The following is a 14198-nucleotide window of genomic DNA, read 5'->3' on the forward strand; positions in this document are numbered from 1 at the left end:
TAAAAGAATTCAAGTTAATGTCCAGATAAATGTTTCACAATTACAAGGGGAATGCCAGCCCTTTATTCAGCAGAGCCTCACAGGCTGGAACGCGTGGCTGGCAGCTAGATCCTATCCCCAGCGAGTCTGTAGAGATGTGGCTGGATGGTTAGGGACAGGATTAGGAGTACTGAACACGACTGATCAGGAGGTGTTAGTAAATAAATTGAGCTCGGTAACTTCAAAACTGGGAGAACTTAGAGTTCCAATAAGCTCATCTATGTTGGCCTTGGCTGAAACACAATCAGTAGCAGTCAAACTGTTAACCTTAGTAGCCAATCACACAACCGAGGATTTCCTTAGGATTGCAGACTATGCTGGGGATATTGGTAGGACAGTTGCACTCGCTCTCCAGTGCATCCAAACACAACAATGGCTACAGTCCGTAACTGCTGGAATTATAAGGGAAGGAGTCTCAGGAATTTTGCCTCAAGAAATAAGAGAACTAATAGCCAAAAACAAGTCCACTACTCAATTCGAAAGAGATCATCAAGCCTGGTGGCACCTGGTGAATTTTACCTACAATCCCCAACATGAACAAATTGAAGCATATGTGCTCACGATTAGTGCTGCCAGAGAACGGGCTATTTTTCCTGTCCTGACTCTAGGAACAATGCACCAAAATGTATTAGTTCGACCAAGTAATCATAATGTCTGGGCCAGTTTTGATTATGTTAAGGGGAAATGGATAACAGCTTAGAAACGTGCATCTCTAAAGGACACTTAGGTTATGTCTGTGAGAATACTATTGTAGAGGGAGAAGACCTGTGCTTGGACACTGAAAATAGCGTATGTACCTTCGAGATGGTACCCCAGAATCAAACAAAATCGCAGGTTTATTATATCGGCAATGGATGTGTATGCCTTAGGACCCTCTGTGCTGAACTCACAATTGACCATTGCCGAGAAACAACTAATGGTACCAACTTTTGTGTATGTAATTTTACTCGCTTTATAGGCTGTGACTTTAGCTACACTGTTCCAGTAACTACTAAACAGTTGATAGAAGCAGATTATAGTCTGTATCAGAATATACCACACCTGCAAATAGGTATGGATACTGAGCTTCTTAAGAAAATGCTAAGACAATCGGACATAGAAAGGCTAGTACAAGAAGTAAACAGAAATAGACAACGCACCTTATGGCAAGTAGAACACGATACGGCAAAGATAAAGACCATCCTGACAAAGGTAGAGCGAGAGGGAGAACAGCATTGGTGGGATATTCTAACAGGACGTTCCCCTACTGCAACTCAGGTATTCAATTCTCTGGTGCATCCAATGATAGCTATAGCCATAAGTACCGTCCTGCTAACACTACTGAACGTGTACCTGTGGTACAAGATAAGCACCATCATTAAAAGAACCCAAACTTTGTGGATTATGATGCGAACAGCGCAGAATTCTTTTGGGCTTGGCGGAAGAATCCGCAAGCCCTAAGAAAAAGGGGGGAATGAAGTAGAGAAAAGCTAGAACCTAGAGGATTTTACTAAAAGCACCCAACTTTCCGGGGAGTCTACAAGAGATAAGGTCTAATTTATGGACGACATCTAACTCTCAGTGAAGTCATAATTAAAGGCCCATGTAGCGAAGAGGTTAATCCCAAGAAAAAAGCCAGAGCACCATGTTTGGCAAGACCCACTGCAAGAATCTGCAAGAATCAGCAAAATTAGACCAAGTTGAAAAGTTCATGAGGATGAAGAGCAAAAATACGACCACCACCAGATGAAGTAACAGGATCTCCCCTCCTAATATTCCTCAAAATGGACAGCTCCGCCCCAACTCCGCCTGCTATGAATATTATAACTAGATATTGCAATATTATAATCGTGCATGAATATGTAGGTAAAAATATTGTAATCCCTCACTGGAAATGTATAAATACTGGAGCTTCTCACTGTAGATTTTGGAGCTCTTTTGTCCGATACTAATCGGAGAGTTACCCCAACGTTGTCTTAATAAATACCTTGCTGTTTATTGACTGAAACTTTGTCTCTAAACAGTTTCTTCTGCCTTTTTGGACATCAACTGTGTGTGGGGTGATCAAAGCTGTGTATTCTACCCCCTCTATTCATTCCCCAAGGACAATGGGCCATTAGCAGCAGTCGTGGCCTCCAAGGGTCTGCTGGGGCGAGTTCCTGGGGAGGCTTTGTCAGGATTGGCCCTTGAGGGTCTCCTTAAAGCTTCAGGGGCTGCAGGTTTTTCAAGGTGCTTTGGGTTTGGGTTTTGACTTGGAATCTGTGAGAAGTTTGTGAGATCATGGCCTCCAATGATCTCCTGAGGGTCACAGGGGTGGGAGGGAGCAGGGCCAGGACAGCTGAGCCCAACTGGCCCAAGGGATGTTCCCTTTGATGCAGGGCCGTGCTCAGGGTGTTAATGGGGGGTTGGTCAGGAAGGGCTGATCTGTGTCTGGGCTAGGCTGGGCGTTGGGCACTCAGTGGTGAGCAGTGGAGCAATGGTGTTGTGCACCTCATGTGGGGTTTATTTACTTACTGCTATTGTTGTCATGGGTAGCAGTAGTGTCTTCACTGAGGGTTACACGGAACAGTCACTGGATCATTTTCCCTGTGCTTGCTGTAGCCCCTGCAGTTAACAGGGGTCTGTTTACTGGTTCACACCCAGATTTAGAGTTTTCTCTGTGGGCGTCATGACCCTGGACAGGTCTGTGCTCACTGGCCTCCATTTATTGCTGATCCCTGGCACACACTGTCCCTGCAGGTCCCCTGTGTTCTCCTGGCAGCTCCCAACCTGGTTCACTTAAACATTCACCTGCAGCCAGCTCTGTCACCTTCTCTATAGCCACTGAGAGGTTAAAAATGATGACTTGCCATCTCCAAGCTCACTGGCCATGAACAAGCAGAACCTGAAGCAGACCTGAGTCTGTTGAAGACCTCACTGGAACTCTGATCTCATCACAATGAGCCCCTGGAGAACAAGCAAACAAGGAGACTCTACAGAGTCTATCCCTTGGCATGTTCTTGAGAGTGACTTTGCAAAAAGCCCTAAGACTGCATGTCCTGAGCTAAGGAGAAGCCCTTTCCTGATGGAGCTGCTGTTGTGGAGCCCAGCTGTGTCCCAGCAGTGCCCATGGCCTGTCCCTGCCTGTGAGCCCAGGATGGACATGCAGCAGGTCTGTGTCCCAGCTGGCAGAGGACCAAGGCCTTAGTCCAGCCCAGGGGCTCTGCAGGAGAGTGTACAAGTGGAAAGAGAGCAGGTCAGCAAAGGCCCAGTGCTGGTGCTCTCTGGCAGTGCTGCTATGCTGGGACTCTTTTGCCCTTCTCTGCACACATGGAACTGACCAGTAGGTCCCTGAAAGTCTCAAAGGAAAAATGCAATGATCTCCAATGACCTCCTCAGACACACAAGGCTACTACAAGAGAGTTTATTTTGTTTCAATATAAAGATAGCACAATTACTCAATTAAAGATTGAAAGAGTTAAATTAATAAATGAGACAGTGATTTAGATGACAGGATGAATATAATAATTTCATTGAGCACAACCCTAGGAAAAAAACCCAACCACTGACAAGGCAAACTGAGCCTGTCATGAGTTTCATTGTGAACACTGTACAGAAGAAAACTGGCAGGTTCTTGCTGCTGAAAAGCATCCAGTCATCATTTTTCTCAGGGCATCCTTTAGCTCCTGGTTTCTCAGACTATAGATGAGGGGGTTCAGTGCTGGGGGAATCACTGCATAAAGAATTGACACCACCAGGTTCAGGGATGGGGAGGAGATGGAGGGAGGCTTCAGGTAGACAAACATGGCAGTGCTGACAAACAGAGAGACCACGGCCAGGTGAGGGAGGCACGTGGAAAAAGCTTTGTGCCGTCCCTGCTCAGAAGGGATCCTCAGCACAGCCCTGAAGATCTGCACATAGGAGAAAACTATGAAAATGAAACATCCCACAAATGGAAAAGCACTAACCACAATAAGCCCAAGTTCCCTGAGGTAGGAGTGTGAGCACGAGAGCTTGAGGATCTGTGGGATTTCACAGAAGAACTGGCTCAGGGCATTGCCCTGGCATAGGGGCAGGGAAAATGTATTGGCTGTGTGCAGCAGAGCATTGAGAAAGCCACTGGCCCAGGCAGCTGCTGCCATGTGGGCACAAGCTCTGCTGCCCAGGAGGGTCCCGTAGTGCAGGGGTTTGCAGATGGCAACGTAGCGGTCGTAGCACATGATGGTGAGGAGGGAAAACTCTGTTCCCATAAGAAAGAATAGAAAGAAGAGCTGTGCAGCACATCCCATGTAGGAGATGGTTGTAGTGTCCCAGAGGGAGTTGTGCATGGCTTTGGGGACAGTGGTGCAGATGCAGCCCAGGTCTGTGAGGGACAAGTTGAGCAGGAAGAAGTGCATGGGGGTGTGCAGGTGGTGGTCGCAGGCTACGGCGCTGATGATGAGGCCGTTGCCCAGGAGGGCAGCCAGGGAGATGCCCAGGAAGAACCACAAGTGCAGGAGCTGCAGCTGCCGCGTGTCTGCCAATGGCAGGAGGAGGAACTGGCTGATGGAGCTGCTGTTGAGCATGAGCTTCCCCTGGGTATAGCACCTGTCCTAGGAGAAAAATATAGTAACAAGTCACAGTACATGTTTCAGAAAAAACTTCTTCTAGTCCTTATGTAACACCCTCAGGTCACCTCTTCTTTTTCACAAAAACGCTTTAGCTGGTCCATTTGAGGACTTCTGTTAAGGCCTGGATCAGAAAGCTCCAGGGAAAAAGGAGCTCTGCTGATGTTCTGGAAGACTCAGTTCTGTCCTACAAAAATAAACAAATAGGAACTGAGACTGATGTTAGTTTTAAGCCACCCATGGTGCTAAAAATATTCTCAACATTGTCACTCCCATTTCACCCCAATGCAGAGCAGAGCTGTGGGGGTATAGTTTTGTTTCTTTCCTTCTATTTGCTCCAACACAAGGAGTGAAATTTTGGGGCAGGAATCCTTGGTATTTATACTTCTATCTAAGAGACAACCTGTGTGTCCTGTAAGGCAAAGAGATCATCCTTTCCTGCAATATATGGCAAGATCCATCAGCCCTGCTCTCATCTGCCCAAGGCTGTCACCTCTCTGATCTGCAGGGCAAAGGCACCCAGGAGTTCCCCTGAGGAGAAACTGGACACTGCTGAGAGCTGGTGACTCCAGTTTCCACGTGCACATCTTCAAACTCCTCATCCTGTCTCATCCTACAGAAGAGAGATATCTCAGCTCTCCCCTCCCACCAGGGGCACAGAGGGCTCATTGCAGCTGCCTGCACACACCTTGCAGCCCCACTGCCATGGCCTCAGTGCTGGGGGGCTGTGGGGAACACAGAGCTGCAATGGCACAGCTCTGCCCCTCAGGAAGGCATCCTGCAGGACAACAGGATCATCCAGGGAAAGAACTGAATGTCCTAAAGATGTTACATCCTGACTGGAGAGTCCAGGAGACCCATTGCCCAGAGCTCCCACCTGAGCTGGGAGCAAAGGCAGCATGAAGAGGAAGGGAAAATAGAGAAATTCCTCCACACTCCTATGGAGACCCTACAGAGACAATCAGATGGCCAAAGGGAAGGACTCTGCTGGGTGGTGGATGAGATCAGGGGCTTGTTCTGGGCAGAAATCTGCAGAGCAGGAAATGGCCCATAGCTGCTCTAGCCCCCCTGCCACAGCATTTCAGCAGCAGCTCCCTCTCACTCCCTGCCCAGGGCTCTGCTGCCTGGAGCTGTCCCTGCCAGCAGCTGCTTCCCTGGCAGTGTTCCCAGAGCCCATCCCAGCCCTGGGTGCTCAGCTATGCTCTGCAGAGCCCTCCCAGCACAGGGCACTGGCCAGGGACAGCTCTGCCTGTGCAGGCTCTGCTGGCAGTGTCAAAGCAATCCTGAGGAGAATGGAAAAGCAGCACTGATGATGTGTGTACCTGGCAGATTTCTGATCCTCCCAGGTTTATTCATCAGTAGGTGTAAACGACTTGAAATGGAAGTGCCTCCTCCTGAAATGAGAAATTAATTTCTACTTTTTATGGGTCAGATAGCCCACAAAAAAAAAAAGTATGAACAGGATAATTCCCTTTGAAACAGCCTCTGCCTTTTTGTGCTTCTTGAAAAATATCCTGTGAAATCTCCTGCACTGCTGTCCAGCTCTGAGCACCTTCAAACCGCAGAGAACCTTATTCACATAAGGACCCAGCTCTCAGCCATCGCTCCTTCCCCACAGCCCTTCGCCCCAGCCCTGTGAGCAGCTCCCCAGGCTGGCTGAGAGCTGACCCTGGCAGGCAGCAGAGTCCCTGCCCCAGCACAGCACCCTGGGCTGCAGGACCCTGCTCTGCACCACAGCCCTGGGCACCCCTGGCTGCACCCCCCGGCTCCACAGGTATTCCAAAGTGTCCCCCAACAGCCCCCTCCTCACACATCCCATCAGCTGGGGCTGTGCCAGCTTTAGGAGATGCCTCCAGGAGCTGCCCCTGCATTGCCCTGCACCCACAGACTCACCGTGTCCAGCACTGCAAAGATTTCTCCTCCATGAGCTCTGAGTCATCCTCCCAATGCTGAGCCCCTTTAAGCTCTGTCTGTGCCCTGCTGGTGTCCCTGAGCTGGCCTGGCAGTGCCCTGAGCCCTGCTGGGCTGTGCACAGGAGCTGCTCCTGGGCAGAGCTGTCTCTCTGCAGCGCTGCCCGCTTGCCAGGAGCTCCCTGTGTGCCAGGAGCCCGGCCCAGCTCAGCAGCACAGCAACAGCCCAGGGCATTTAATGGCCCTCTGGGGGATTTGGTGCTCAGTCCCTGAACATCAGACCCTGAGGAAAGTTAAAGTGAGATTCAAACTCTAAAGTTTCTTGTAGTGCTAATAGGTCCCACTGAGCGACAAAACTGAGAACACATCCCCAGGGTTTTTTTGGAGCAGAAACATGGAGGCAGTGATGACAGGTCAGAGAATCACAGGATCATCAAGGTTGGGAGAAACCTTCAAGATCTTCTAGTCCAACTGTCATTCAGTACTCCCATAATCACCCCGAAATCATATTCCAAGTTCCCACATCCAAACACCACCTCAGCACTTGGAGATACCACCACCACCCTGGGCTACTTATTTCATTGCCTAAGTACCCTTTCAGTGAAAAAAAGTATTATTTAATATCTAATCTGAACCTTGACCTATGCAATTCAAGTCTCTTTCCTCTTTCTGTCCCTATAGGTTTGGCAGAAGCGAGGGAGAATCCCCTCACTAAGACCTCCTTTTGGGTGTTGGTAAAGGAGCAACAAGGTCCTCCCTGAGCCTCCTCATCTCCAGACTGAAAAACGCCAGTTCCTCATCCAACATGTTTTCCAGACCCTTCCCTAGCTCCGTTCCCTTCTCTGGACACACTCCAGCTTCTCAATGTCCTTTTTTTCAGTGAGGGGCCCAGAACTGGACACAGCACTAAAAGTGGGGCCTCATCAGTGGCCAGGGCAGAGGGACAGTCCTGCCGTGGTCCTGCTGGCCACATTATTCCTCATACTAGCCAGGATGCCTTTGGCCTTCTTGTCCACCTGGCCACATACCCAGCTGCTTTCAAGCAGCAGCCTCAAGTCTTTTCCTGATGAGCAGCTCTCAAACTACTCTGCTCACAGCCTGAAACATTCCATGGGGTTGTTGTGACTCAAGGACAGGATCTGACTCTTGACCTTATCAATCCAGCCTCTCCACATCCCTCTGTGGAGCCTTCCTGCTCTCCAGCACATCCACAATCACACCCACCTTGGTGTTGTCCACAACTTTTCTGAGGGTGCACTCCATCCCCTTTTCCAGATCATTAAAACAATGTCAAACAGGACCAGCCCCAACACTGAGCCCTGGGGAACACCACTAGTGACCAGCCCCACATGGATTTAGTTCCATTCCCAACCACTCTCTGGGACATCAGCCAGTTTTTCATCCAACAAACAGTTCCCTCATCCCAGCCATGAGCAGCCAGTTTCTGCAGGAGATGCTGTGGGAGGTGGTGCCAAAGGCTGTACTGAATTCCAGAGAGACACATCCACCCCCCTTCCCTCATCTCCTGAGTGGGTCATTTTGTAATAGACGGGGATCAGTTTGGTCATGCAGGACCTGCCTTTCCCAAACCCACACTGACTGTCCCTAATCCCCTGGTTTGCCTGTTTGTGCTGTGTGATGGCACTCAGGATGATCTGCTCCATGGACTTCCCTGGCACCAAGGTCAGGCCTGACAGGCCTGGAGTTGTCCAGATCCTCCTCCTGGCCCTGCCTGTAAATCACAGTTTCTGATTTCTTTTCAGCTTGGACTTCTCCAGTTCACCAGGACTGCTGGGCAATGAGTGAAAGTGGCTTGGCCAGCTCGTTTTCCAGCTCCTTCAGTACCCTCAGGTGCATCTCATGTGGGCCCAGGGACTTCTGGGGGCCTCATTGACACAGCAGGTCACTGACCAATTCTCCCTGGGTTATGGGGGCTTCACTCAGCTCCCCATCACCACCTTCCAGCCCTGGGATCTGGGTATCCTGAGAACAACTGTATTTGTTGTTAAAGAAAGAGGCAAAGAGGGCATTAATTTCCTCAGCCATTTCCTCCTGCCCTGACCCAGTGCTGCCTCTGCATCCAGCAAAGGATGGAGACTCTCCTGAGCCCTCCTTTTGCTGCCCATGGATTTAGAGACACATTTTTTGTTGTCTTTATTTGCAGTGGACAAACTATTTCCCTGTTTGTATCTGCCCCTTCATATTTTCCCCCAACATAACCTCACAATACCCCTGTAGTCCCCCGGGTATTCTGTCCCTCCTTCCATTGTCTTATTTTTCCCCCTGAGTTCCAAACTAAGTTGTTGGTTTAACCAAGCCCCCTTGCTTGTTTTAGGGCACAGCCTGATCCTGGAGCTTAATATTTCCTTCTTAAAGCAGGTCCAGCCTTCCTGGACTCCTCTGTTCTTTAGGACTGACTCCCAAGGGGTTCTATCAATCAATCTCCCAGGCAGGCCGCAGTCTGCCCACCATCAGTGCCAGGTGTCAGTTCTGCTGCCCCCTCCTTCCTCACCCAAATAGAAAATGCTGCCATTCAGTGTCTCTGTGCCCAAGATGGCCCCAACCACCACATCCCCCACCAGTCACAGAATCACAGAATGGTTTGTGTTGGGAGGAACCTTAAAGAACAGCTCGTTCCAACCTCCATCATGGGCACGGACACCTTCCACTAGACCAAGTTGTTCAGAGCCCGATCCAACCTGGCCTTGAACAACTGTCAGGGATGGAGCAGCCAGAACTTCTCTGAGCAACCTGTGCCAGGGCCTCACCACACTCACCATAAAGAATTTCTTCCTACTGTCTCATCTAACCCTTTCCTCTATCAGTGTGAAGCCATTTCCCCTTGTCCTGTCACTCCAGGCTCATGTAAATAGTCTCTTCCCAACTTTCTTGTTGGCTCCCTTTAGGTCCTGGAAGGCCACAATTAAGTTACTCCGGAGCCTTCCCTTCTCCAGGCTGAACAATCCCAGTTCTCTCAGCCTTCCCTCATGGCAAAGCTTCTTCATCCCTCTGATCATCTTGGTGCCTCCTCTGGACTTGCTCCAAAAGCTCCATGTCCTTGCTGTGCTGGGACACCAGAGCTGGAGGCAGCTCTGCAGGTGGGGCAACATCCAACCAGGTGTGTTCCAGCAAGGACAGTGTGGAACCCCATGGAAACACCACAGAACCTGCTGGAACCAAGGGGCCCATCTGACATGTGGGGTCTCATGGAATCAAAGGAACCCTGAGAAACTGTGGAACCTCAGCAAATCAAGGGGTAATTGTGACACTTCAGGGTCAAATGGTCATTGTCAAACTGCAGGGTGTCATGGAACCAAAGGAATTCTGGAGCACCACAGTCCTCATGGATCCAAGGGGCCCCTGACACACTGCAGATACCTACGGAGCACAAGGAACATGAGGACAACATGAAATACCATAGAAGCAAAAGGCCATTGTGACACTGCAGGGAGTTATGGAGCTGAAAAGGCAACCTCATTGCCAGGACAGGCTCCTCAGTGACTCACTGGAGGAGATCATTGGAGGCCATGATTGCACAAACCTCTCAAAAACTCAAAGCCCAACTAGCCCTAAAAAACTGAAGCACTTTGAAGAACTAATGAGCTCCACTGAGTGTCATTACTCACAAAGCCTCTCAAGGGATTAATTAAAGCAGATAATTGGAGGCTATAATCCCATAAATCTCTCATGGACTTAGTGTCAAAAAGAATACTTTAATAAACCTTGAGTACCTTGAAGCATTAATGAACCCCACTGAGTGTGGTTGTTGACAAAAGAATCTCAAGGGATTCTCTACAGCAGGTCACAGGAAGCCAAAATTGCACAAAACTTTCAGAGACACAAAGTCAAAAGCAAAACTCAAAGCAGTTTGAAAAACCTGCAGGCCCTTGAAACATTAAGGAGCACCCCCCCCCCCCCCCCCCCCTCCATGGGCCATTCCTGACAAAGCCTCCTGTCCTAGTTCAGCAGGAGGGACCAGCTAACCCTGTGTGGTGGTGATCAAACCTGTGTATTCCACCCCTTCTATTCATTCCCCAAGGACAATGGGCCATTAGCAGCAGCTGCCCAGGGAGCCATTATCACTTCACACCCAGCCTGAGGGGGGCGGAGCTGCTAATGGGCCATCAACAGCTCAACACCCCCTGGCTCCCAGAGTTAATCACCCATTGTGTGAGTCCCCGCCCAGGGGGAGGGACTGAGTGCTCCCTGAGGGTACATAAGTGATGGGTAAGAAGACGTCGGGAACCTCTCGTCGGATCCAGAGCAGCAGCAGGACCTTGACAGGAGGAGATCCCTGCTCTCGCCCAGACCACAGCCCTCGCCTGCACCAACAGGTTTTTCTTTTCCTTTTGCTCTGGACTTGGGGGAACCACAGGGGTCTCAGCACAAGGGCAAACAAACCCCCTTGGGTTTGTGCCCCAGGACACTGGGTTATACTGCTGGGGTTTGTGAGTTGAAAGCAATCTCCCTTGTGTGTCAGTGTTGTTATTGTAATATTATTATTAAATTTTAGGTCTGACTTATAATCTCTCTTGTGGTGAGTTCATTTCCCCTGCTGGTTCACCTTTAAACCAGCACACCTCCCCAGGGACTCCTTCCAGCAGATCCCTGGAGGCCACGATTGCAGGGAGGTAAAGGCTCTGTGCAGGCAGTTCTGATGCTGAGAAAAGCCTGGCTTGGATGAAGATTCCTTCCTTCCTTTTCAGACTTCTTCCAGGTTTAGGAAATGCTGTCAGTGAGACTGGCACCCCAGAACAAGGGCTCTGTCAGATTGCTGGGAGCAAAGACAGCCTGCCCTGGGCTCCACCCATGATCTTGGCAGCACTGAGACACCTGAGAGTTAAAAATAGTAGGCTGTATCTTTGAGAACATTTGGCAACAAGCAGGGATTGCTGGTATGTGGATAACCTGCATGGAAATGTTTGCTTTGAGTTAAAGCATTACATTAAAATAAATGTGAGTATCTCAATGTCTTGGTTTGCAATGAGAATATTTATTTTTTCTGTATATTTGTATCATTCAGTTGGTAGTTTAGAAAACAATCATGTGGTGAGTTTACTCTCATGTGAAGTCTGATTTTATATTGTAATTTTTGCATCACATCTCAATGAGACAGATAAAACTCACAGGAAAATGGCACAAGTACTATGGGAAAATAAGCAAAGTATTAGGACCATGTGTTTGTGTGAATTCAGGTTTTTCTCTTGAAGAAATGGCCTGTGCTAATTGGACACTCTATTGCATGTTCTCCGACCTGCTTCTCACCAGTAATACCTCAGAGTTTAAGAAGACTTCTCCAAGGGTGTTGCTGCTGGCTAAGAGATGCAGCAGCATCCTCAGTCCTCACCTGGGAGAGGATAATCCCTCCCCAGGCCAAACTGAGTTTCTGAAACACCTCTCAGCTGAGTTGTCACTTCTTTAGAAGAAACCTGTGATGGAGGTGCTGCCTTGTAGCTCACACCCTGTCTGTGTGCCCTGCAGGGAGTCTCTGTGCTCTGGGAGGGTTGGGAATGCAAAGGAAAGGCTCAGCTCCCCAGGCAGCAAGAACATTGCTCTGCCTCTGTGGGGGCTTGCACGGGTCTGCAAAGTGTTGCAGAGCTGGGATCGGAGGGAATGAATCTCTGGCTGGATTTGTAAGGGGTCAGGAATCCAAGTGACAGAGAAGGAAGGTAAGGAATGTTGAACTATCTGTGATTCATCCAGAAAGTATAAAAGCCTGACCTGCACAGGAAAATTGGATATTGTGGGGAAATCACCCACTTTGAAGCATTTCTTCCCTAAATGACTTGAAAACTGCATTGCTAAAAAGGGGCATTGCTTGCACCAACCTGTGTCTTAACACCATGAAAACTTTTTATTTAGACATAAACTGTTGCTTATCTGTCTTGCTAAAATGCCCTGGGGATGCATCAGAGTCACCTGATTCAGTGGAAGAGAGATGCCCCTCCCCAGGTAAAAGGGAAGGATTCAGATCTACAACAGTCTCCCACATCTTTGTGGTCTGACAGAGCACCAGGGGGTGAGCTCTTACATGTGACGAGAGCTGGGATTAATCTCTCTGCCTAAGGCCTAAGAACTGAGTCATGCCTTGCCTTGCAGTGTTAGGATTGCCTCTCCTCCCCGAGCCTTGGCTTGCTTTGTCTTCCCCGTTTTCATCACTTTTCTGCTTTTTCACCCTGTTTCTACTCAATGTTCTTACATTAAATGCATCTCTTAAAGATCTGGACAAGGAATGTAAACAAGATGGTTTTGTAAGGGGCTGGTATTTATCCATTTCCTTCCTTTTCTCTTTTATCCCCAGGCATCCTATTTAATAAAATCACCTCTGAAAAAGCAAGGCAAGATTCTCTTCTCTCTGTGGCATCGCCGGGTCCTGCAGGCTCAGGGATTCTGTTCCTCCCTCCCTCTGCAGTCCTCCCTGCAGCAAACAGCCCTGTTAGATTTCCAGCTCTCCTGCAGCCACCTGTGTGTGGTGTTTGGAGTCTTTCTCTGGCCTTCAGGTGCGTGTGGTGGCAGAGAGGCCACCAGCACCCTCTGAGAGCTGCTGCTTGGATTGCTCTGCAGAGGGAAAATGTCCCGAAGGAGAGGCTTGGAGAACCACACCGTTGGATCTGGATTCGTTCTTCTGGCATTTTGTGACCACTCCAGCCTGCAGGGCCTGTGCTTCACTGTGCTCCTGGTCATCTACCTGGTGGTGCTGGCAGGGAACAGCCTGATTGCCCTCATCACAGTGCTGGACTGCAGCCTGCACAGCCCCATGTACTTCTTCCTGAGGAACTTGTCCTTCCTGGAGATCTGCTACACCTCAGCCACTCTGCCAAAAATGCTGGTGAGTGTCCTGAGGGCAGATGGCAGGATCTCCTTCCTTGGCTGTGCTGCCCAGCTGTATTTCCTGGTCCTGTTGGGCAGCACTGAAAGCCTTCTCCTGGCTGCCATGGCCTACGACCGCTACGTGGCCATCTGCCACCCCCTGCACTACCCCCTGGCCATGAGCAGGGGGCTCTGCACCAGGCTGGTGCTGGGCTCCTGGGGGGCTGTCACACCAGTACAGGTAGGGCAGACCTACCAGCTGTTCACTTTGCCCTTCTGTGCCTCCCACGACCTTCGTCACTTCTTCTGTGACGTCCCTCCACTGCTGGACCTGGCCTGTGCAGACACATTCTGGAACCAAGTGGTGCTGCACACCATCATCCTGGGGTTTGCAGTTCTTCCCTTCTGCCTAATAGTTCTGTCTTACATTCAAATTATCAGGGCAATTCTGAAAATCCCCTCAGTTCTGGGCAGGCACAAAGCCTTTTCCACCTGCTCCTCACACCTCATGGTGCTGACACTCTTCTATGGCTCAGCCACAGTCATCTACTTAAAGGGACACTCCAGGGATTCCGGAGATCCTGACAAATACTTTGCCTTGTTTTACACAATTGTGACTCCCATGTTTAACCCTCTCATCTACAGCCTGAGGAATAAGGGAGTGAGAATTGCCCTGAAGAAACTCCTGTGGACAAAGTGATCCCACAGTGAATCCCAAACACAACAACTCTGTCAAGCTGTGTCTGACCAAAGTCATGTGAGGTAGAAATAGTGCAATTGTGGCCAGTCATCAATGAGCCCCAGAGGGTGAGACAACCCATGAGGAGGTGACTCCTCTTGGATTTGAGCAATCACTTCCTAGACCTCATGGACT

General features: G+C 49.6%; 3 protein-coding genes across 3 annotated transcripts in view; 1 reads left to right on the forward strand and 2 right to left on the reverse strand.

Annotated features, from left to right (window-relative positions):
* LOC139673811 (zinc finger protein 850-like) overlaps positions 1 to 14198 on the reverse strand; it is a 685564-nt gene that overhangs the window by 666707 nt on the left and 4659 nt on the right. The gene's annotated exons all lie outside the window — the stretch shown is intronic.
* Positions 3594 to 4562, reverse strand: LOC139674255 (olfactory receptor 14J1-like). The gene has a single exon (XM_071560443.1). It carries the CDS (start codon positions 4560 to 4562, stop codon positions 3594 to 3596), a length of 969 nt encoding a protein of 322 aa, XP_071416544.1.
* Positions 7968 to 14024, forward strand: LOC139674256 (olfactory receptor 10AG1-like). Its single transcript, XM_071560444.1, has 2 exons — positions 7968 to 7979; positions 13110 to 14024. Exons 1-2 carry the CDS (start codon positions 7968 to 7970, stop codon positions 14022 to 14024), a joined length of 927 nt encoding a protein of 308 aa, XP_071416545.1.

The sequence above is a fragment of the Pithys albifrons genome, chromosome 7 (assembly GCF_047495875.1).
Source record: "Pithys albifrons albifrons isolate INPA30051 chromosome 7, PitAlb_v1, whole genome shotgun sequence".
Taxonomy (NCBI): Eukaryota; Metazoa; Chordata; class Aves; order Passeriformes; family Thamnophilidae; genus Pithys; species Pithys albifrons.

Bases quoted from the DNA above. Each gene is read 5' to 3' on its own strand.
- LOC139674255 (XM_071560443.1), bottom strand. From the start codon at position 4,562: ATGCTCAACAGCAGCTCCATCAGCCAGTTCCTCCTCCTGCCATTGGCA.